This window comes from Lissotriton vulgaris, chromosome 6, assembly GCF_964263255.1.
Source record: "Lissotriton vulgaris chromosome 6, aLisVul1.2, whole genome shotgun sequence".
NCBI lineage: Eukaryota > Metazoa > Chordata > Amphibia > Caudata > Salamandridae > Lissotriton > Lissotriton vulgaris.
Window position 1 is genome coordinate 1,548,488,086 of NC_141694.1, and position 25,898 is coordinate 1,548,513,983.

Sequence of the window (25,898 nt, forward strand, 5' to 3'; positions counted from 1 at the left end):
GGCCCAGTCACCCAGCAGCTCAGCAGGCAGTCATTCCCCCGCTCACGGAGACCGCCCGGCCCGCACCTCGATTCTCTGATGGGAGAGTGCAAAAGCCTCCAGGGGGCCCGCGACTGCCCTCGCGCAGGCCCGGAGTCCGAATACACCACCTTCACAAAATGGCGGGCTGGGCCTCTCTCCATCACACCCTGCCGGCTTCCTACCGCTGCTGCCTCACTGCTTCGCCATCTGCCAGTCCTCGCCTGGGGTGTCGGCGTCTTCATTGGGGCTCGCCGCTCCCACCAGGTCGCTCGATGGTCGGGACTCAGGTCCGTCAGGCCCTCTCAACCCCGACTGCAGATCTCGGGCCTCACCGCGCGGCCCTGCCTGCCTCCCCACGCAGCCCGTTCTCCGCTGCGCTGCTCCGGGGGTATGGGCAATGGGGCCTCGCCACCGCTCTGGGCCGGCACCTCGAGGCCTCCGCAACCTCTCCAGCCCCTATATGTAGGCCGACAGTGGCTAAACGACCCAAGGGCCGGTGCTGAATTGGGCCGTCGGCGGGAGCTTAGGAGCAGTACATCAGTTCACGGCGCCATCTAGGCCACGCCACCCTCTGTTAATTTTAAAAGCTGCAGTGCTTAACATTTTTAGGTCTCGACTATTTTATCCCGTTAGGGATAAATAGGCGAGATTCTAGTAAGCGGTTTAAAAATTCTACCAAACTACTGCGGATCGCGTACAGTTCATGTGAGGCAGGCGTGTGAGGCAGGCGCGTGCACATCAAACACCATCGGCCTCGGCATCAGACTTCAAAGGAAGCCACTCCCACATCACCATTTATCTGAGCCTCGGCATCAAACTTCAAAGGAATCCGCTCCCAAGCCGCTCCTCCGCCCCCCCATCAGACTTCAAAGGAATGCGCTCCCGCTCCCCCGCCGCCCCGCCACAGCAATGCAGAGAGCTTGTTTTCAATAGGTGTTGAAAGCTTTCTGCCGTGGTTTTGTTTTGCATTTCGGATGACGTGTCTTTCCATTTTGGGGGGTGTGGTTGAGCCGATGAGAGGTCCCCTTCCGCAGTTCCAAGATCGGTGCTCTAGATGTTGCCACATCGCCTCGCCTCACCGGAACAGTCACCATCGTTTTGTTTTGGTCTTCTTTTGTTTCTTTGGCACACCCCATGTGTGCACACGTACTGGTGGTCTGCTTGAGTATGGTTGCAGGTGGAAGATATTTCAACGGTTTACAGAAGGCCGCATTCATCTTGTGTAAGCACACAAAGATCACATTTGAGACACGGGATATTGAGCCAGCCTGCACAAGCGCGGTCCGCTTTGGCCACGCTTGTTTATTTATTTATTTACTTAGTTGCACAAGCGGGGTCGCCTTCACTCTCTTGTCTCTTTCCTGCTCTCTCTCTCTCATGGTTCTGTTTACTATCCGTCTCCTTAAGTCTTGCTCCCCCCTCACTTTCTCGCTTCTTTCTGTCTGTCTTGCAGTATTGCTGTTCTCTCTCTCTCTCTCTTGCTCTCCTCTCTCTTTCATTCTCGCTCTTTTCTCTCTTTCATTCTCGCTCTTCTCTCTCTTTCATTCTCGCTCTTCTCTCTCTCTTTCATTCTCGATTGTCTATATTTCATTCTTGCTTTTCTCTTTCATTCTCGATTTTCTCTCTTTCATTCTCTCTTTTCTTTCTTTCATTCTCGCTCTTCTCTCTCTCTCTCTCTCTCTCTCTTTCAGCCTCGCTCTTCTGGCACTCACTTGATCTCTTAAACACACAGATAAGTGCAGTCTCCAGCCCATGCCTTTAACCGGCGAGTGAGTGGGGGTGGGGGGGGCCCCAGCAGGCTGTAACCACCAGTGCCTCCACCGAGTGGCCCCACCTCTTTAGTAGCTTATATCGTCCACGGCCGATGTGATGACTGGTTCATGCTGGCTTGTATTTTACAAAAGCTAAAACTCAGTACAGTGACGCAATGAGTGAGACATTGAAGTGCATTTGTTTTCAATTTTAGCCCCTTTTACACTGAGACAGATCAGCCTAGGGCTGCTCATTCAATCGCAATTCCTCATGTGTTCCAGAGGGAGCCCAGCACACAGACAGCTGTTGTGCTTATAACCGAAGGGTGTACGTCTTGAACTATCAATTTAATTGAGGATCATCTTGGATTGAGGTCCCTTAATTAAGTTACATTTTCACGAGTTAAGGAGATGAGCAGGGTGCCTTCTGATAATTTGAAAGTGTAATTTTTGTACAGGTGTGTGCACCAAATTATTACTGGCTCACTTAATGGCTATGTTCTAATACTGTGATCGTGTAGAAGTGCAGTGAGTTACACAAAATAAGTGACCTTACTGCAAAATGTGGTCATCTGTAAACACTGTGGGTTGTATGTTTTCTAAAGCCCTATGCCCCACTTGATTTCGACCCTCTCTCCCTCCTGGTTGATCTTGTTTGGTATTTTGTAGCCACAGAGATGAAGTTCTTTAAAAACCTACATAAGAACTACTTTCATTGGTGGCATAGGTTAAAAAAAACATAAAACTCTAGCTTCACGTAAAGCAATCCGAAGCTAAGCATTTGCCTGTGTGTTTATCACCGCATTGCTTGTTTACAAAGCAAGCACACTATGGGTTAAAGGCTCACGCGGTCTTTGATGGCATGAAGGATGATCGTACTGCAAAATTCGTGATTTGGTTCTCTCTACTCATACCAGCCCTCTCAAGACTACTGCCACATCCCTTGTGCTCCAGCTGGTTGTATACGTCATACCTGTGTGGTATTGGGTTCTCCAGGCCTACATACTCCGCAGAATACCCGCTATACCATAAGAACTGTTGGCACGGAAACTAGAAAATGTAAAAGACAAGTTTATTAAGACCCCATGGGGTGGTGGTATATTCCTACAGCACCCTTCGGCAATGCAAGAAGTATCACACCGAACATCGGTGTAAGTCCTTCTTTTATACAATTTTACAGACATTAAAAGATGGGCGGTACATGGTTACAGAGGTTTCGGTACATATATGGTCAATTTTGGAACACAGCCAACTCATGGGAGGGGTTACAACACCACTGGTCAGTTTGGCGAAACATTCCTAAGTGATGACTGGTCAGTTGGAACTGCGCATGTGCGGGCTTGACCGTTACAAAAAATAGACTGTTGCTGGGCAAACTCAAGTGGTCAGTGCCACGGACAAAGGACTAAAGGGCATGCTGACCACGAGTCAGCTCGTTCTCTAAAATGGCCGCCGTAACATACAAAATGGCGTTTTCGAGTAAGGCCAAGATAAGGGAAATAACGTGTAGCAAAGCTTAACGCTAACCCAGTCATTGTCAAATTACGACAGACGACCCTTTTAGCGTTTAGCTGAAGCTACCTCATAATGGACATAATCAGGATACTCATCTTCTACATCGATGGACATAATCTGGGCCACTTCTTTATGAAGCATTAATTCATTTTGGGCAAAAGCTCGCCTAGATGGAATACAAGCTGATAAACACATAGAACATAATGCAGGGCCACATTGTATACATAAGCATAAGAAGAATAATATCCCAATTATTATACATAATATTGTCAGTAGCTTCCAGCCCCATGTACTAAGCATTGACCAGAACCACCCCGAAAAGGTCCATGTACCATTGTCTGGATGTATCTCAGCAGCAATTTTGTGTAATTTTGATATAGCATCATATACAGATGGTGAATTATCTGGCACGTAAACACAGCAACTACTTCCGATAATGCAGCATGCGCCCCCCCCCCGATCAGCTAGAACTACATCTAGAACCATCCGGTTCTGAATCGTTACAATTCTAGATATTTGAAGTTCTTCAGTTATATTCCCCAATGCAAACGCGGTATCATTGGCAACAGCTTCAACAACACGAGTTAGTCGTCGTATTTTCCGACTGTTCAGAGCAGCTCCCACAAAAGAAAACAAACCCAAATTAAAATCTACATATTGTTGCAGTGCGGTATCAGTCTGGTCTATGTCTTCAAGGACCACTGCTCGTTTGACTCTGTTCAATACAAAATCGTGGTACAAAACATAATTGTTATGATACATTGGCGGGGCAATGAATACAGGGGGCAATACAAAAGAGATGTAACATGTTCCTAACCATCCTAACGGGAGACGATGATAACCTTTATTGCCACATATGAAGTATGTATTTCGGGAGGCTACAAATGAAATTCCATTCGGGCTGTCAAAGGTAAGTGTTGTGTTACATTCACTTCTGCCAACTGGAATTGTACCTTTATTGCGTATACAGAGGTCGGCCTTTGTATCAATGACATTAATAACATGAGAATTGGACATGTTAATATTTCGTTGGTTGCTGTAAATTCGTGGTGCAGATACATTATCGGGGCGGTACTCCTCCCATTCGAACCGAGTACCCTCAGCTTGTGGATAGCCGTCCCGATCATTGTAGGAAGAGTAGGCCCCCTTTTGTTGGCCAGCGCAAAGTGAACAGAAGAGTGTACCAGGCATTGCAAGACCCATTGTGGGAAAACGGGAGTGGGATAAGCGGTGTGCCTCCTTTCTTCTGATGCCCAGGCAACATCCCACATACCCAACAGTTAGAAGTGTTCGTCATATTATGGGTGTGATGCAAGATTTGAATGAAGCTATTGTTCAAGTAAGTCTGTCGGTGCCGTTCTTCATGATATGGTAAGGTGAAATGAAAATGTTCAGATGGAGCCGGGGTAGTCGGCAGCAAATGTTCTCGTACAGGTACCACAAGTTCTACTACCCAGGCTATCACAGCTATCACCACAATTGTCAACACAAACAATACAGCACCAAGGATTCTTTTGTCTCGTGCTGCAGAAGACGCCATAGTTCAAAAAGTTCACAATGTCTCAAATATACAACTAAAAAAATAAAAATATGAGTGCTGAGCTCCGAGGTAGCCGTTGTTTTCTTCTCCGGGGTCAAGACGGGTGTCGCTACTCTTGGCAGAACTGATCCCCCCCCCCCTTGAGATTCCCGGCTTCCGTTTCACAAACCCCAGAACGGTAACTCAACCAGTCTCGCACAAAAAAAAAAAAATTCCTCTTATCGTGGTCGCAGATTATATCTTTGTCGCCCAGAAACAGTGTGGTCCGGGAAGGCTCCCTCCGATTCGGCAGACGTCACAGCTGGGCTCTTTTCCTCGTCCAAGATATCTCTGTAGTCGGATAGCACAGTAGGATTCACCAGGTCCGGAGAGACACGGCGGCAGTGAGTAGAGTGCACCCACCTCTTCCTGTTGGTCACTCGCACAGCCGTACGAGTTGCAAGCAATACCTGCTCGGGGCCACGCCACCTCGGCTCCAAGCTGCTTGTTCTCTCGAAGGACTTAATCATCACGTGGTCCCCGGGACGAAGATTGTGAGCCTCTCCAATGGAGTTGTCAGGGAGCGCTTCTCGAACCTGTTGATGAACAGAAAGTAAATCATTTGTTAATCGTGCCAAATAATTGTTCATCATTACACAAGGCACATCATGTAACAATCGAGGCTTAGGAGCTCCCCATATGTTCATCGGCCTTCCAAACACCACTTCATAAGGTGTGAGGCCAGTTTGAGAATGGGGCACTGATCTGATAGAGAGTAATGCTAAAGGCAAGGCATCCGGCCACTTTAAAGACGTGGATGCCACAATCTTAGCCAACTTTAGTTTCAAAGTAGCATTGTACCGTTCAACAAGACCTGCGGACTGAGGATGGAACACAGCATGAAACTTTTACTGAATCCCCAATCCCTTCAACACGTACTCCACAATTTTCCCAACAAAATGGGGACCATTGTCGCTCCACAAAAATTTGCAAACGCCATATCGAGGGAAGTACTCTTTGAACAAAACCTTAGCTGTTGTCAAAGCTGTATTATCCTTCGTGGGGAAGGCCTCAACCCATTTGCTAAAGGCACACACCACCACTAGGACATACTTAAGGTTATTGCAACGCTCAAGCTGGATGTACTCCATTTGTAGTACCTCGAATGGTGCAGAAGGTGGAACGAACCCTCCTTTCGGAGTATGCGTCCCTTTTGCCGGATTGTGCTGTAAACATATCAAACAGGTCTGCACTACTCTCTTGGCCGTATTGGCAATCTCAGGATGCTCCCAAACTCGCGTTAGCAATCGAGTAATTGCAAGAGCTCCAACATGTGCCAATCCATGTGTCATCTGGACCATCGCTTGCAAGTAAGCTGCAGGCAATTTCCATCGTTCCATATCTTTGCTTCTCCAACAACCCTCGTCATCCAGTACTCCCTCTGCTGCCCAAGTTGCAAGTTCTGCTTCAGTCGCTCATTTTTGAATATCTAATATCTCTGCTCTAGCATCATGCCATCGCTCAGCCTGCGATTTCACTACATACATGGGGGAGTCATTTCGTGACATAGCCGTTTGTCTTGCTATACTGTCTGCAAAAGCATTACCTTGTCCCACTTTGTCAGTGACCTTTTTATGTGCACTGCATTTGATTATCGCCACTTTCTTTGGACAAAGTAACGCGTTTAGGAGATCACGCACTAGCTCTCCGTGCATAATGTGTACTCCATGCGAAGTCAAAAACCCACGCTCTCTCCAGAGTAGGCCAAAGTCATGCGCTACTCCAAAGGCGTACCGGCTGTCTGTGTAGATGTTCACACATAAGCCAGCACTCAATTCGCAGGCTCTTGTCAAAGCTATTAGCTCCGCTGCTTGGGCCGATTTCTGTGGTATTCGTGCTGTTTCTACCACTGTCTTAAGTGTCGTGATCGCATATGCTGCAGAAGTTGTGCCATCTGGCAGCCTCAAACACGATCCATCAACCCACAGTTCCCCATCCACATCTGGAAGTGGCGTATCCTGTAAGTCGACACGACCCTTTGTTTGTTCTTCGGTCAGGAAAACACAATCATGGTGTTCTTCCTCTTGGCCCTCAGCAACCGGATATGGCAATAAAGTGGCAGGGTTCAGGGTAGCGCATCCTTTCAGTGTGATATGTGGCACCAGAAGTGTGAGCTCATATCCTGTTAAACGTGCGCTCGTAAGATACTGTGTTTTTGTTTGATTTAACAGTGCGTCCACTGCATGGGGAACTAACACCAACAGTTTGTGCGACAAAACTATTCCCTCACTCTGCCGTATAGCTACTGCTGTTGCTGCAACTGCTCGGAAACACCCAGGTAACCCTCGTGCTACAGGATCAAGAATGGCTGAGAAGTACGCACATGGCCTCTGCTTATCCCCGTGTGTCTGCACTAACACTGATAACGCGCACCCATCTTTCTCGTGCACGTACAACGTGAAAATCTTTGTATAATCTGGTGTACCTAACACGGGTGCAGAGCAAAGAGCCTGTCTCAATTGTTCAAAAGCATTTTGACATTCGTCTGTCCATTCAAGAGGCATTGGTGTAGTTTTGGACAATAACGCTAACAAAGGTTTTATAATGTGCGAAAACCCATTTATCCATTGTCTACAAAAAGACGTTAAACCTATAAAGACACGAACATCTCTCTGAGTGCGGGGGACTGGTGTATCTAAAATTGCTTGAATTCGATCAGATGTTAATGCACGCCCCTCCTTAGACAAAAGATGACCGAGGTAGGTCACCTTTGGTCTACAATATTGCAATTTCTTCCTAGAAACTTTGTGATTGTTCTGAGCAAGAAAGGAGAGCAAAGCAAGAGTACTCTCCTCACATTGTGCATAGGTGTCTACGGCCAATAAGAGATCCTCAACATATTGAATAAGGGCTACTCCAGATTGCAATTCAAATGAATCGAGCTGTCTTTGTAAAGCCTGGCTATAAATGCTAGGGCTCTCTGTGTAACCTTGAGGAACACGACAAAATCTATACGATTTATTATTTAACGTGAAGCCAAATAGGTATCTGCTGTCAGGATGGATGGGAATGGAAAAGAACGCATTTTTAAGGTCAATAACAGAAAAAGTCGTTGCAGTGGGGGGGACCAAAGTAAGTAATGTTGTGATGTCAGACACCACCGGGTACTGGGGAATGACAATTTTGTTTATTTCTCTCAAGTCAATAATAAATCGATAGACTTTGTCGTCAGTGTCTTTCTTAAGGATCGGAAGAATAGGGCTGTTACAGACATTGTAAGGAACTTCCTCCACTACTCCTGCAATAATCAAATCCTGAACGATGTGTGTCAGGGCAATTTCACCTTCCCTGGATATCTTGTACTGCGGTACACGTGGCAAAGATACTCCCTCCTTAACAGTAATTCGAATAGGCGGGATAAGCATCTGTCCCACATCCGTATCTGAGGTCGCCCATAACGTGTGTGGGAGAGAGGCTAATGCTTCAATTTCTTGCATGGTACAGAATCTGCCTGAATCTGGGTAATTGTCATTCAAAATAACCCGCACTCCTTCAGGAGCGCAGCGTATCGTTGCTCGAAAATTTTTGAGCAAATCAATGCCCATAATATTGTCTGGAGTGTGGGGCGACAACAAAAATGGACAAAAACTAAAAAATTTGTCAATACAAAATGCAAGAGGTTGTGATAATGGGCTTGGAGAGGGTGTGCCATCGAACCCTATACATGTTATCGTTTCGCCAGACAGGGGAGCCCTTGGAACCAAGTTTTTAGACAAAGCACTACGAGTAGCTTCTGTGTCAACTAAAAACTGATCAGTAGAACCCAAAATGCCCGCTGATACATATGGACCTCTTTGATCTACTGGCACTTCAACCGATTCCACACCCCATCCTACGCAATCCTATGCATGCACATAATCCTGACTCTCCACGTTCTCACCCTCCGATATCTGATACTGATTTCGCCGATCAAAAGTGTTTTGTTCGTCTTGACCACGACCCCTCGCTTCAAACCTACCACGATCACCTCCACCACCCCTCGCTCCCGAATAACTATTCCGTGACCTTCCACCTCCTCGACCACGCTGACTACGTTGCTCACGAAGCACCGGACAATCTTCAGCCCAATGCCCAAGCTCTTTACAATATGCGCATTGGTCCTCAGCGATATCCGTACGACCATACGGCGCATTACCCCCTCCTCGCCTGCCTCTGTCATTCCCTCTAGATTGCGCACCGCGAACCTGTGCCAACATCACCTTCATCTTCAACTCCTTCGCTTTCTTATCAACACTTTCTTTAGCCTCTAATTCCTGCCGCTCATAATACTGAGCCATAGTTAACAAAGACGCAGGGGTCGCTGTGGTCCAGGAACTTTCACTTGTTTTCAACCACTTTGCAATCTCCGGTAGGAGATTAGACACATACTTATCAACAAACAGATGCCTACCCGTATCATCTGTTAACGATTGTCCACTGTAATCATGAAACGCTTCTTCAAAACGTGTGAAGAAGTCAGAAACCGACTCATCTTGTTTCTGTTTACACGATGCTAACATAGTCCAATCAATCTTTTTAGGGGGAACAAGCGTTTTCAATTTATTCAAAATAGCTGTTGGAAGGTCTAAAATCAACTGACAAGGTTTGCATGCAGGCTCCCTGTCTAAATCAGCTTGGCTTATATCTTTCCAAGTTGCTCCGAACATTGTTTGATCATCAAACTTACGAATCGCTCTCCACATATCAGGGGGGAGAATTAATCCAAAGAAAAGATCTATATCAACAAGCGTCATAACACAAGAAGAAATAGCCCCCTCTACTCCTTCATAGAAAGCTGCCGGATTTTTACGGGGATCAGGTAAAGCATTTTTCAATGCCATAACATCCGCTCTATTCCAAGGCGTATACACCCAATTATATATAAAATACCCTTTTGCATCTACTGACGTTTTATCATCATCTGTACCTTGCCCTTCAGGGGGAACATACAAAGGTGCAGCTTCAAGCATAGGCATAACATGCACTTTAGAACTCTTATCTGCTCCAAAGATAGAACACTCTTTGGTTATCTCCGTCGACCCTGGCAAGGACTTCTCCGCGGCTTTTCGTGCTTCCCGCAATCTGGATGCCTCATCCCGTAACTGGACCAATCGTAGGAAAAAGGTATCCGCATCTGAAATATCAAATAAACCTTTACGCATATGCTCATGATGGACTGATACATCCTTAGGTTCTAAGTCTTCTGAATTATTACGAAATCGCTCAATAACTTCATCTGCAAAAGTACTTAAAAAACACAACTGTTCCCGTTCCGACCACTTATTCCTTTCAGCATTAAGTTCTGACATAGTAATTCTATTCAAATTCAATTTTCTGGCAAAACCACGTAATTCCGAAGCTCTCTCAGCAGTTAACCTCGTACTCGTCCTATCCCGACCTCCATCACCGGAGTCCTCGGTCGGGGCCGTAGGCTGAACATACGGAGGCGGAGACCGATCTAATAATGAAAAATCATCAACTTCATTAGTAAGGACAGGATAAAGCGGACGTCGAATAGGAAATTGACCGGACGTTTGCAAATTACGTTCCCGTGCCTCCCTCTCTTTCTTTTCCTGTAACTCCTTTTCCTCCAGCTGTAAAGTTTTATCTCGAGTAGCCTTGCGCTGCTCTTTTTCCGCCAAGGCAATCTCACGCTTCATACGTTCACGTACTGCTTTCTCCCACATTCGCACACAATCAAACATATCCTGTCTAGACCTGCGCTGAAACAAACATTGCTCCACAAACGGAACCTTTCGTAAATCAAACGACCCATGTAGTGGCCATTGCAACTCGGGATCAGACTTGGTGTATTTGTTCCATAATTTACTGTACAGTATAGGGGGAAGGCCAAACTTTATATACATTTCACGATTAGGGGTCCCCTCTGGGGGAGCCGGCTGAGATTCGTTTAATCTGTATGTGGTACCATTTCCAAGACAGCACATCCCTCGGAGTGTGCTTAAAACAGGCATGTTCAAGAAGTACCACGGAAACGTGATACCGTAAAAAGGCACTTACTATACTTCACACAAATGTGCCGCTCAAAGTACGAACAAGGTTAGAGAAACATCTCTACATGCCTGCCTATGTGAAGTGCACTACACATATGTGTTCAAATTCACAAACTCAAATGTTAGCTAACTCAAATCATAGTCATATTCATAGAACCACGGTAAGCGTCCGCAGACTACCTTACCAATCACAATTCTTACCCAAATCTCAAATATCCATGTTCCAACTGCCAAGGTCTTTGATCGAATCCGCCAAACAGGCACTGTACAGCAACGCAGACGAGCAGGATCTCAGTCGGGGACCGGCGCCACCTGGAAGGTCAGATCAGAAGGAAGGGAAGAAAACACCGTGGGTGCCAAGACTCGGGTCACTCAGTGGCAGCGTACGTGTCCATGGCAAGTTTCCAATCCTTCGTCACGACCTCTCCTTCGGGCATCCGAGTCGCCGATGAGTCCCTTCGTGGTCGCCAATTTGTGGTATTGGGTTCTCCGGGCCTACATACTCCGCAGAATACAGGCTATACCATAAGAACTGTTGGCACGGAAACTAGAAAATGTAAAAGACAAGTTTATTAAGACCCCGTGGGGTAGTGGTACATTCCTACAGCACCCTTCTTTTATACAATTTTACAGACATTAAAAGATGGGCGGTACATGGTTACAGAGGTTTCGGTACATATATGGTCAATTTTGGAACACAGCCAACTCATGGGAGGGGTTACAACACCACTGGTCAGTTTGGCGAAACATTCCTAAGTGATGACTGGTCAGTTGGAACTGCGCATGTGCGGGCTTGACCGTTACTAAAAATAGCCTGTTGCTGGGCAAACTCAAGTGGTCAGTGGCACGGACAAAGGACTAAAGGGCATGCTGACCACGAGGCAGCTCGTTCTCTAAAATGGCCGCCGTAACATACAAAATGGCGTTTTCGAGTAAGGCCAAGATAAGGGAAATAACGTGTAGCAAAGCTTAACGCTAACCCAGTCATTGTCAAATTACGACACCTGTCCCCTTCCCACGCAGCATCTACACCTTGTCACAGCAGCCCTTCCCATGCGCTCGATCTTTGTACCTCCATACCTTCTCCCTGGCCACCTCAGCATCACCTCACTCCGCCCCCTTCCTAGCGCTGTTGCCCTGTGTATATCACACAAGTGAAGTGACCCCTTTCCTGACCATCTCTGCAACTCACCACACGTCTCTCATTGTACTCTCTCATGTACAAGCCGTCTTTTTTTAATTTTTATGAAAGCCATTTCTTTCGAATTCTCTTGACCCCACTGAAAAACGTGTCCGAAGTTTCTGATTAACTGTGTGCTCACTACGTAGGGCCTCTATAAGCAGAGAAAAAGACCTACACAACAGAGTTTTTTGTGTATATGACATATCAATTATACACGTGTTTCTCCACGTGGCTCTTACTGATTAAAACTTTAGGACTTTAAAAAGGAATACAACATGTTTGGGACTTAATCTTCCTAACTTAAGTGCCATGAGAAAATAACTGGTGCTTTGAGAACACTGGGATGGCATGAACGATGAAACCAAAAGTTTCCGCAAATCTTTCTTTCCCATTGGATTTGCACTTACGGTTGTAGTTTGTTGCTGTGAAGCAAAGTCCAGACCATCAGTTTCCCCCAACACATATTAAAGTGAGACAATATTAAGGTAATCACATTTATTTTCCTAGGCTGTGTCCACAATGCTTCTTCTAGACAAGTCCCTTTCTCGGAGGTTATTGCGGGTGTTAACTTAGAGACAGTCTCTTGGCCGTTCCTTTGGGCGCCCTGTTTGTTGTTAACTAATTGTGCATTTCCTTCACTCATTTCAAAACAGAATGATATTGTTTTTCCCTTCAAAGGGAGGGCCTCCTTTACTTTTTAAAGAATATATGTGTTGTCTTGAAAGCAGGTTTCTTAAAAAAAAGTGGGTGCTGCTCTCGGAGATTCAATACTTTCAAAATTGCATGTACAAATTGCATGACCTTTAGATACAGAGCTCAGTGTGAACAATGTGGCTTGTACACACACAACCATACACACACACACAACCACACACACACACACAAACACACACAACCAACCACACCCAACCACACACACAACCACATACACACACAACCACAAACACAACCACACACACACAACTACACACACACACACAATCACACACAACCACACACACAACCAACCACACACAACCACACACACAAGCACAAGCACACACACAACCACAACCACACACACAACCACACATCCACAGCCACACACACAGCCACACATAAAACCACACAAACAACCACACACACACAACCACACACACACAACCACACACACAACCACACCGTCAGTGCACACTTTCACCAGACACAGACACCATCAGTGCACGCTTTCACCGGGCACAAACACCACCACCGTCAGTGCACGCTTTCACCAGGCACACACACACCACCAGCCAGCCATCAGTGCACGCTTTCACCAGGCACACACACACCCACCCGCCTTCAGTGCACGCTTCCACCAGGCACACACACCACCAGCCAGCAGTGCACACTTCCACCAGGCACACTCACCACCAGCCATCAGTGCACAATCTCTACAGGCACACACACCACCAGCCATCAGTGCACACATCAATTGTTAACACATCCACAATTAACTATTGTAGCAAGTATGGCGCACTTTACTTTTAAACATATTCATCTGAAGCGCAGCATGCCACCATTGCTACAAAAATAAATACACTTTTTTGGGCCTACAATTTATAGACTTTTGTTGCAATTGGTGTTGCAATTTTTAGCAATGCCAATAGCTCAAACTTAATTAATGCGAGACCTATTGCGTTGCAAATGCTTGTTTTATCTGTAGTGACCGGTCTTCTATGATTTAGATGCTGTTGCCCAATCTGTGAAGAACTGTTGCTTGGCTGCACCCTCACTAAATATTGCCCCACACTAACCCAAGCATTAGGAGGCAAAAGGGTGCAGATATGGGGAAACCAGATTTACAGCAGTCACGACTTGCATTTGAAAGAATGTATGTTCTGGGGATGCAGTAGCATGCGCACTTGGACTCAGAGCAGGAGACTCAAACTACAGAGGCCTCAGCACTTGATTCTACGCTTCTAGCTATGCAACAAAGTTTTCAATCAATAGATGGCAAGATAGACATACTCAATCTAAGAATGGACCACATGGCTATGAAATTAGATAAGCAGCCCTCGGGTATTGCGGTGGCAGATCAGCAACTTTTCACTGTAGGAGATGAAACGCAGTTGGTTACCTGTAAGTACTTGATTATGGAAAAAGTCCTGGAGGTAATCCAAACATAGAATGAGGACCTGGAAGCGTGCTCACTGTGCAACAACCTAAGAATCATCGGAGTGCCATAATCCACAAATACAGGCCGGCTCAAGGACTGTATCGAGATTATGTTGAAAGAAATATTTGATCCGGAGCAGCTCTTGACTGTGCTGATAATGGGTAGGCCAGCCTCCCGCATCCACCACGAGACCCATTATAGTCAAACTGTTAAACTACAGAGACTGTGATACAGTGCTTCGTTTCTCCAGGGAAAAACAGTCCATCCAATATCAAAGATACAATGTGGCCTTTTTTCTGAATATTGCAATGGCTGTGCAGGCAGCACGAAGAGAATTAATTTAAATAAAGAAAAAATTGAAAGCAGCAAATATACCGTATGCTGCATGCAGTATATGTGCTGCTTTCCTGTTTTCAGTTTCTATTTGTAGTAAATTCTGGTAGGATTTTTTCAGTGTTTTCATAACCTTAAAAAACAGTGGTTCTCAGTGGTTACACATTTTCACACCACTAAAAACAACAGAAACAGTGTTTTTCTGTTTTTTATGGAATGTTTCGCTTTTATTGTTGCTTGCTTTCTGCACTGATTGTGCATGTGTTGGACAGTGTGCTTACAGGTTGTATAAGGTCCAAATATATTTTTACAAATCAAACTTACTGTAGTATACCATCCAATACTTGTTTAGTCTTTGGTTATGCACTCTCACTCTTTCCTTCCCGTGTAAACATTTACCTGTGAAAAGGCCCTTTCAACATTGGTACTTGAAACAGGCAATGTAAAAACAGCCAGAACACAATTTGCTAACTCTGGCCACTGACATAGCTGTCCATGCCAATACTGGGGCACCTAAATTTGCAATTCTCTGGGACAGGTTCTGCAACATATGTACAGTTATTGAGGCAGTCAAAAATTAAGCAGTACTTTTCAAAGTTATGAGAAAATTCCCCTTTACGGAACGGATCTAGAACTTGTGCAAAGTACCTCAGTGAGGATTCATTGACTACAAATGCCTTGGTTGGTGAAGGGACATTTCTATGCATCATTGAAACCCATTTCTCATGCACTGTAAAATAACATTTCCTGAATTGCTTCTCAACTTTTCTTTGCTTACCAAGTGGCAAGAATTCTAACATGGAACATGTTTCTGTGCCAAAGTCACTAATAGTGTCGCCCAGCCTAGTCTCAAGGAGATTTTTCACTTCTACACCAATTACGCTGAATGCTTGGTAGACAAGGGTGTTTTCAGACTCTAGTTTTTTGATTATGTCCACAACAGCAGTCATGTTTTCCTGTAAAAATCTAAGAATTCAGTAGAGTGTATTTTTTTCACATCACTATCAATATGCGATCAAGGATCCTCACATATCTTTCCTTTTGCATTATTACTAAACAAAAATTCTGTAAACGGTCGCCACATGGATAATGAGGCATTCACGGCCTCTAGGACTGCGAACCACCGGCTAAATGACACAATTGGGATGACTCTCTTTGATGCCACACAAAGCACAAAATTAGAGATATTTCACTTTTAGTTCCCGCGCATGATAAAACAGTGCTCCAGAATGGACTACACAGTCAATAGAATTCTTCACTAACTCTGAAGCATACCATCTAGCCAGTGGCAAAGATCTCTTACAGGGAAGCACTTCAGCTCAGGAATCGATTTTGACAGATCATCACAAAACGTTTTCATATAAGTAGCTGAATTACTGCAAATACAAACATTATCACTCCAATCTTTGTTGAACTTGGTAAAAGGTTTTTCCAACATCATTCCAAGTGACACTGCGTTCTTTGTTTTCCAAAACGTCTGGTGTCATGTTTTCAACACTATCTCAGATGCTTGGTAACAGCACTTTTTTCACATATACCTGTCACTACACCTTGCATTGAATGTTTACAGCTTGGGGTGTTTAGCAATTCACCTACTATCAATACTGATGTGCTAGAAAAGGGGCTGATGTATCAAAGGGTTCACTGTCTGTGGGTAAATATGATGCTACATATTGGGAAAGCTTCCTATGAAACCTGCCATTTTAGCTATCAGTGAAAGAATCAAACGTAGATAAAATATCAAATATGATTTTGATATTCCTGATTCTCTACAGTTTATAAAATAATTAAATAAGACCTAAAACATGTGAAAAAAGCCATACATCTTTAGACCAAAGATCGCAAAAATGAAAAAAGCAAAAGGAAGAAGAAGCAATATTTTAGTGACATCCCTAAATAACAAAACTCAAGCAGAATAATGTTAGCCCAGCCTTTCTTGCTGCTGCCTTGTATAACAAAGTAACATTGTATTGGCCCTTTCAGGAAGAAATAAAAATCACTCTTTCACTCTCCTTTTCCTTTCATTGAATGGTATTTAGTTTGTGGTTGTGAAGGAGTTTTTTCAGTGTTTAAATGTTTACACTGGTGAGGGCTATTTTACTTTTGGTGTTTATCAGTTATTATAGGTTTAAACCTAAAACAGCCTACGTTTGCAATGTTATACTCGGCACAGCCACGTCTGGTTTATGGTGGGAGCCAGAAAATCTACACGATCTCAGGAGCTGTAATGGAGTTCCTACGGTTGACACTGCATCAGCGCAAGAGCCCAATGGGGTCTCCCTCCACCGCCCCAGAAGAATGACGGAAGAGTGCACACAGTATGGCAGACTGAGAGCATGGGAGGTAGTAGGGGTGAGGGAGTTCAGTAAAGTCGTAGAGAATGCAACAAGGGTCGGGGTTACCCCTGAACTATGAATGTGACTAGTTAGAATGCAGTTAAATTAATTGTGGTTGGGTATTAAGTTACAAATTGATATGATGAGCTCATATTATGACCCACATCTTGTAGCGCAGCATCTACCTAGGGCTACCAATAGTTTGGCACCTAGTCGCCCCAAGAGGGTATAACCTACATGTTGTTGTGCAGCATTCAAGTAACTAAAGTTGCATATGTTTGTCTTCACATTATCTGTTGGAACACTGTTCCTGTATTTGTTCAGGATGGCTTTAGCAAAGGTGAAGTGCTGAAGTGGGTAGACGGTATATTTCACTATTGTTGATGGAAGGCACATTACATTGATACTCAGGTGAAAAATATGTCACGCCCAGACACTCTACAAGTTGTACACTAAGAATTCCACATGTGCAACCTGCTGACATACCCCAATGGGTGGGCCAAACTAGGTTCCTAACTTGGAATGTGAGAGAGCTCAAAACCCCCAAGAAAGTGAGACAAATATTGGCTTATTTAGACCGCATTCATATTAAGAAAGCGCTGCTACAAGAAACACATCTTATGCCTTCTTCTGATCTAAAAATAGGTGCACGATGGTCAGCAGTAAGGGTGGCTTTGTCCTTTTCATCCTATTCTAGGGTAGTATTGTTAGTTAAAAAGGGCACCCCATTTGTACTCATGCATTTAGAAATAGACAACCAAGGGAGATATGTCATAGTGCAGGGAGTACTTGGAGGCACTAAAGTGACTATAAATAATGTATATGGCCCCAATATCGATGACCTGAGTTTTACATCAGACTCTGGGAGCTTTTGTTTGAAATGCACTCTATAGTAGTAATCTTGGCTGGGGGGTCTTAATATGCATATAGATCCTGTGGTGGGCTGGTCTGCCTCCATGGACTGGCAGTGTAATCAGTCTGCACAGGTAATACAACAGAATATGTACCTGGACTACCGTAGTAAAGCATCCACCAAGGACATTGTCAGACCTTGCGCCAGTTCTTTTGGATGTTGTTGTCCCTGTGCCAGCATATGTGCTGTTCCAGTGGCGACTTTAGGCCACCTCTTTACTGGACCCTGTTTTTAGGGAAAGTATAAGAACAGTGATTATACGATATTTTCAAGAAAATAATGGCTCTGTGGAGGTGAAGGGGACACTGTGGAAAGCCTTTAAAATAACCATTTGTGGAGAGTGTATGGGGCTGCATGCAGGTGTTCTTATATCCCTTGACTCTCAAATAAAAAATATAGAGAGTAATTTACAACAGTTGGAGATAAGCTATGAATTGCACGATGACTTTAGCATATTAGCAGAAATTAAAGAGCACGTCACTGAATGTAATGAAACAGCAGAGCAAGAAGTGAAACACCTTTGTAGACATTGGACAGCCTGGACCTTTGGGGGAGGGAGGTAGGCCAGGCCACACATTAGAATCTAAGATGACGATGCATATAGTGGAGATTCAGTCCAGAGATGGGAGTAGATACCGGGATACCACAACCATGTCTACTCCCACTTATATGGGTTGTGTGTAGCTGCTATGGCTACTGACATTGCAGCCTACTTGGATGATGTGGCATTAGCATTGCTATCCCCTCAACAGGGGGAATTTCTAGTCCAACCTTGTACTTTTGAGGAGGTGAAAGATGCAATACGTTCCTTCCTGAACGGCAAGGCAGCAGGGTTGAATGGAATACCTAGTTATTTTGAATTGTATAAGACATATTTTACCTATTAGCACCATAACTCCATGTTTTGTTTGTAGAAGCATATTATACACAGGCACTACCACAACGCACCAGGAGGCCTTATTGATAACACTGGTAAAACCAGAGAAGGATCCAATGCACTGTGAATGGTGATTCTAAGATTAACCCCTTCCATGCTGATGACGGCCCCCAGCCGTCATGCACTACGGTGCTAGTGTGCTGATGACGGCTTGGGGTCGTCATAAACCCGCCCACTCGCGATTCTGCCGCACAGGCGCAGAATCGCGTCCGCATGGAAGGTGTTAACATGACAAGAGAATCAGGATTTCATGAAAGACGCGGAGACTAACATTATGCATATTCTTTTATTTGCTACTCCTCCTCTTTTAAATGCAAAACTGCGAAGAAACTGACTCTTCTTCCTCCACCTGTGATTTCCATCTTTTATTCACTTCATTATTGTGCATCTTTAACAAAATATTACATTTAAACTCTTTGTCCCTTTCTTTCAATTTAATTCCTTCTATTTTTTTAAAATCATTTTTATATATTTTTGGGGGGGAGAGGCGGGAGGGATAATGTTATCCTTTGTGTCTTTCATGAAATCCTGGTTCTCTTCTCATGTTAATCTGAGAATTGATATTTCATTACAAGAGCGGATTCTACTATTATGGATGTTGAAAGCCCTTCAACACTACCTTTGACATGTGTTCAATTGGTCTAAGATAAAGTTTCACAAAAGTACCCACACTTGACCAATCAGCTGCTTTCAAAATGTTTTCTAGACTTCCACCAGACCAACAAGCCTTACTTACCATTGCACCCCTTACAGAATGTGCTTTAAACTTCACATCCACTCCAGCTTGCTCCATTGCAATTTTCACCAATCTTGAAATTGTCGCTGTACTTACCACCTTGAATGGCTTAACAAAAGATATTAACAACTGATACAATCGCTTCTATTTTCCAATACTCTACATTCATACTCTTTCGAACACTATACCACACATAACTTCTTACATTCCTCATATTTTGGATAAAATATCGAAGTCTACAAGATCTTTGATCTTTTTCGTACCTCAAAAAATACTGTCTGGACTGAATGTTTTATTACTTACCTCTAGACATTTAACATCTGATACTCTTCTACATAACACCAAACAAAACAGTGCTGCTAACGTAACCGAAATATTCTTAGTACTCAAATATTTGTTCATTGGCCATTCCAGACACAACTTCAATACTAAATCTATATCCCACAAAACATGATACCTTGTCTATGGAGGTCTTTTAAATCTCATGCTCTTCAAAATTCTACGAACCAAAACATTACTTCCTACTGACTTACCACCAACAAAAACATGCCCATCAGAAACAGTTTACCTATAACAATTTATCGTTCTGATAGCTTTATCCCTTCTCAAATTGCTCAACTAAAAATTGTGCAATTTCCACAACAGATGCCTCCACCGGATACAAATTCCTCTCCACGCACCAACAAACCCAAAAGTCCCATACTCATTTGTATCGTCTCCTAGTGCCCAGTGCCCACAATTTTTCAAACAACTCTGCAGCCCCCTGCAGAAGGCCTTTGAATGCTGTAGATCTTCTAAGATAAGAAGATTCAAGACTCTACTCAGGATCAAAGGATGCTCCTCTCCTTCTTGATTTGACAACAAACCTTCTGCTAAGATCAACAATAGGACTTTGCATGCTACTGGAAACCATGCCTGAGACACCCAAAATGGTGTTACCAATACCAACTGACATCCTTCCTTCCTCACCTTTAGAAGCACTCACTGGATCATTGCAAAAGGTGGAAACGCATACCCCCTCATCTCTGTCCACTTTTGTTGAAAAGCATCTATTGCTATCGCACGTGGATCTACTAACCAACTGAAATACCTGTGAATATGGTATGTTAACCTTGTTGCGAACAAATCCACCTCCAAGGGCTCAACAATCTGATCTATGCTTGTGAAATACTCTTGCTTCAGCATCCAATCGCTGTAATCTTTCACATGTCTCAAATTCTAATCTACCACCAAATTCATATTCCGCGAAAGATACTCTTCTCTTAATGATATCCTGTGCTCCAGACAGAACATCCAGAATTATTTTGCAATGTCCAAAAGACCCTTGGATCTGCAAACTCCTAACCTGTTTATGAAAGACACAGCTGATATATTGTCCATCTTTATCAATACTGTCTAACCCTGTAACACCTTCCTGAAACTTCTCAAAACATACAAACCTGCCATAAATTCCTGACAATTTATGTGTAGACCCCTCTTGAGGTCTGACCAAGCATCATCTTTCTGATGTGCTCCCAATCAAGCTCCCTAACCTAATCTACTGGCATCCGTCTCTAATACAAAATCTGGCACACAACTAAAAATGGCTCTTCAATTCCATGCCTCTAGATTGTGCATCAACCAGCTCAACTCCTCCTTAGCTTCCTTTGTCTCCGTACCATAAACCTCCTCTTAAGGCATCTGCGTTCACTCTCTGTAAAGCCCAGTAGTGCAAGGGCCCCAGAAAAATCGCATGTTTTGACGATGAACAACCCTAAAATCTTTGCCAAATCTCTCAAGATTAATGTGTCCTTCTGTAACACTCGTACAACGTCTTTCTTTATCATACTAACTTTCTTCTCTGGCAACAACAAAACTTCCCCAATCGGGTCTATTTTGTAACCTAAAAAACTCCATACTCTGAGATGGAGTTAATATTGATTATTCCTTATTTATCAGAAATACTAGATTGTTTAAAAGATGAATCGACTCTTTTAGTTGTGAAATCAACAACATGTTGTCTAAATAAACTATCATACAGAATCCTCTCTCCCTCAAAAAAGCTACCATTACTCCCGTCACATTTGTGAAGCTCAACAGTGCTGAAGACAGGCCAAAAGTAAGACACAAAACTGGTAGAACTTGTTCTTCCATCTGAACTACAGAAATCTCTGACTTTCTTCTTTCATAGGCACAGTGAAATAAGCATCTCTCAAATCCAATTTACCATCAAGCCCCTTGTCTGTAATATGTCCCTTAATAGATGGATTCCTTCCATCTTGAAATTTCTGTGAATTAAATACTGATTCGAACTTGGCAAGCGTATTACTGGTCTCCATCCTCTGTCCTTTTTCTCCACTAAAAACAAAGTGCTTACATTTTAACTTTAACTTTAAAAAAAACATTTATAACGCGCACTATCACCATCGGTTTCTTGGCGCTCACATTGGCGCTTACATTGCCTTTCAAATGATCCTATACCAGAAGTATTGCACCTCTCTGTAACATCGCCTCTATTTCTATGTCTGCTACCCTTATTTAATTCTGAGATAAACTTAAAGTCTGTTGGCTCTTTCACCTGAACTGGTAATTCTACAAACTCCATCTCGAACCACTGGAGCGTATTCAGAACCCTTCGTCCTTTGTTACCTTTCTCCATTCCTCAGAAACAAATGTAAACATCCTCCTGCTTTTGCTAGGGAAGGAACTGGTAGCTGATTGACCTCTTCCCCGACGACTACTTCGCACTCTGCTAAACCGTCCCCATTGTGGAAAGAATCCACAGGAACTCTGGAAACCTCTTACTGCTCCTCTGTACATGTAGGTGTACTGGGACGTTTGAAATCCCCAGCCACCCTCAGGTCCTCATCTGCTGGCCCTTCCAAAAACACCTTCAAATACCCTCCTCATATAATTTTGTACTGTATGAAGAGCGTGAAATGTGGCTACATGTTTGCCCAAACTCTTAACATGCCCTCACCAAAAAGCAAACCTTTTGCATCACTACTGGGCTCCTTGTCTGCCATCTTACCCAATTTTGGGTTTATGTTCATCAAAACAGACTTCCTGCGTTCAGTCAACAGACCGGAATTAGCATTCTCCAGAAACACCATATTTCCTTGGCTCCAACCACGTTTAAGTTCCACATCAACATGTTTTCCATTCAAAATGAGCATCCTCAGCCATATCCATTATTTTTGCAAGTGGACCTAAAATATCCCAAAACCTATCTTGGCATTGTTTTAAAGGATGTTCCAGACCTTTGCGAGGGTCTCTTCCCATCTTAAACAAATACGTAATCATTTAAGTGCCAAGATTAGGACTATAACATACTTCATTTTCAGTTTGCGGCCTTGAACATTCCACCTTTAGAACATCCCTTACCTCCCTCTCAAGAGTCTTTCTAATCCATTTTTTAATAAATGTACTGACATGATCTAAAGCCTCCAATCAGTTCTTCTCGGATGCCTCAAATCATATGGACTGAACATTTCCTCCCCTAAAGGATCTTTAATCACCGTCTTGATGATGTTGCAGCATCAGCTTTCAAATCATCCTCTTGCTCTACATCATAAATATATTCATCCTAGACTTTTCCTAACCCTTCTAAAACTGTGCAGACACAAGGAGATGATGGACGGAGCGCTGAAACTTTTCAGACACTCATCCCCAATCACAGATCTAGGTTGAATCCATCATAACTACTGAGTCACTAGAAAAGTGGGTTGATGTACAAAGGGTTTCACCCATTCCCTGTCTGTGGGTTAATGTAATGGTAAATATTGAGAAGGACTCTTATTAAACCAGCTATTTTACCTGTCAGTGAAAGAATCAAGTATAAGCAACATATCAAATATGATTTTGATATTTTCTGTTTCTCTACAGTTTATAAAATAATTAAAAATAAGACCTAAAACGTGTAAAAAGACCTGCATCTTTAGACCAAAGACTACGAAACTGAAAAAAGCAAAGGGAAGAAGAAACAATATTTAAGTGACATCCCTAAACAATAAAGCTCAAGCAGAATAATGTTAGCTCAGTCTTTCTTGCATTGGCCCTTTCAGGAATAAATAAACTGCTGTTGCCGCTGCAGGTAAGAGCGGTGGGGCAGTGGGACTAGGTGAGGGGGAATTTCGAGAGACGACTACAAGGGAAAATTAAATAAATAAATAAATTCCCCTCGTAGTAGTCCCTCGAAATCCCCCCTCACCTCTTCCCACAGCCCCACCACTCTTACCTGCAGCGGCCGCGGCTGAAATGAAAGTGACTCTCCGTTTTCTTTCATTGAATGGCATTTAGTTTGTGGTTGTGCAGGTGTTGATCAGTGTTTATATGTTTACCCTGGTGAGGGCTATTTCACTTTAGGTGGGGTTTTATCAGTTATTATAGGTTTAAACCTAAAACAGGATTGCCTAAGTATGATATTAGGTATAATAGGTGAAGATGCCCTCTCAATTGGAACTGGACTAAGGCACTGCTTGCAAATGTGATACATTTTTTAAGGGGTGATGTATAAATGTACCAACAAAAAACAAAATGTACTATATTAAACCTGCACTGTTGTGAGTAGTATGTTGTAAACTTGCAAAATGAATAATAAAAAAATAATAATTGCATCTTTCAGTGGAGTGATCAGTATACAATGTTTAAATGTTTCAAAATGTCCTAGATACTCAGAAAATGTAATGTATATGGCTTTGTAAGAGTATAGATAGTCACCGTTTTAATATTTTGTATATCATCTGAAACAGCAAAGCCTGAGAATCATTCGACGACTCCCACAACCCTTCCTGAAAAAGATCTCAATGCAGAAAACAACATGCAAGGTAAGTACAAATAGCAAATTTGCAATGAGATATACTGTCCAAGAAAATATGTACATGCAACACCCAAGCTGACATTTAAAAAAAAAAATAGAATCAAGAATGGGTAACAGTAAATAATTAAGATTTTTTCTCGCTTAGTGTTTTGTGTGACTAGACAACTTTCTATTGTATTGTATTGTAATTGCATTTATATAGCGCTTACTACCTCCGACGAGGCGTCAAAGTGCTTTTTCTGTGGGTAGCACGCTACTCCGGGACCCATAGAGGATTAGTGTTGAATTAGTATAGTGAAACATGCAAGTACATTTTATGTGGTGGATAGGTTAGTCAGTTATTTGGATTTGGAATGATAGCAGAAGGATAGAGGAGAACAAAGGTTTGTATTTATTTATCGCTTGTTGATGCACGCTATTCCGGTAGCCTATAAACGATTAGTGGTGAATTGACATTAATCAGAACCTTGAGGTGAAAAGCATCTACCTTATTCACTTTTTACCCATCTAAAATGTAATGTTAAGTGCGGCATTGTCTTTTACCCATATGTTTTGGTTTCGAGTGCAGTGGATGTGTGAACAGAGACACGACTGCAGCACTACCTAGAGGACTTAGAATGAAGAATTGCCACTGGGACCAGAGAAGCAGCTGCTGCACTGTCTAGAGGGCTTGCAATGAAGAATTACAGATGAGACCAGAAAAGTAGGTAGCAGCACTGTGTAGAGGACTTAAAATGAGGAATTACCAAAAGGACCAGAGAATCAGCTATCAGCACTGCCCAGCGGACATAGAATGCTTAATTATCGACTGGACCAAAGATGCTCCTCTATGTGATAATCTGGACCCCCTGGTCAGACTGCTGGAGAAGTGAGAGGGTAAGATTTTGAGTAGAGGCCAGTCAGTAGAAAGATGTATGAGTTTCCCGGATGAACACCCACCCCTCTCCCTGGCCAGCCAGTCAGTAGAAAGATATATGAGTTACCCGGATGAACACCCACCCCTCTACCTGGCCGGTAATACAGTAAGCAGGACCATGGATGCCATTGCACAGCCGTCCCTCGTCCCCATCATCCAGGATGCGCCAGGAAGCTGAGCAATGCACAGAATCACTGTACACTCCTGGGCACATCAATGTGTTAATGTCCTGCCAGTTCAGGAGAAAACAAATGGTGTGCAGATAAGGACACTGTTCATAAACCAACAGAAGAAATAAACAGGTGTGAAAGTATTGTATTTAACTTTAGCTTCTGGGGCTTAAAGGATTTAGTGGCTGCAGAGGGTGAGGTCTTCACTGAAGTATTGTTATAACACCACCCAGGCCCAACCTCTCAGCGAGTCTTATAAAGTTTCACAGGTCGACACTTGATTATTACTGTTGACCAGTACTGACGGATATACCTGGTCATTTCTTTGTGATGCAAATATTAATTGGCCAGGAAAAATGTGTCAAATAAGCAACAGCCATTCTAAGTGCTGGGGTACTACAAATGCAGCCCTGTGCTACAGAATCAGAGTAATGTGTGGTATACAGAAAGACCAAAGCACAGCTCCTCCACACTGCTTACGTATCATAATGCATCTCGTGATTTCGAAACCTGAGCACTGATGAAATCCAGCCCTTTGCCTATCCACAATATTTGCAAACTCTGGGCCCATGTGCTTGGC

At 43.5% G+C, this 25,898-nt stretch overlaps 1 protein-coding gene across 1 annotated transcript in view; it reads left to right on the plus strand.

Annotated features, from left to right (window-relative positions):
* Nucleotides 1-25,898, plus strand: part of LOC147709124 (uncharacterized) — a 3,078,084-nt gene that overhangs the window by 1,695,906 nt on the left and 1,356,280 nt on the right. Inside the window, exon 23 of the mRNA XM_086927727.1 lies at nucleotides 24,153-24,239. Coding sequence (XP_086783853.1) covers nucleotides 24,153-24,239 — 87 coding nt within the window. The remainder of the gene's footprint in view (nucleotides 1-24,152; nucleotides 24,240-25,898) is intronic.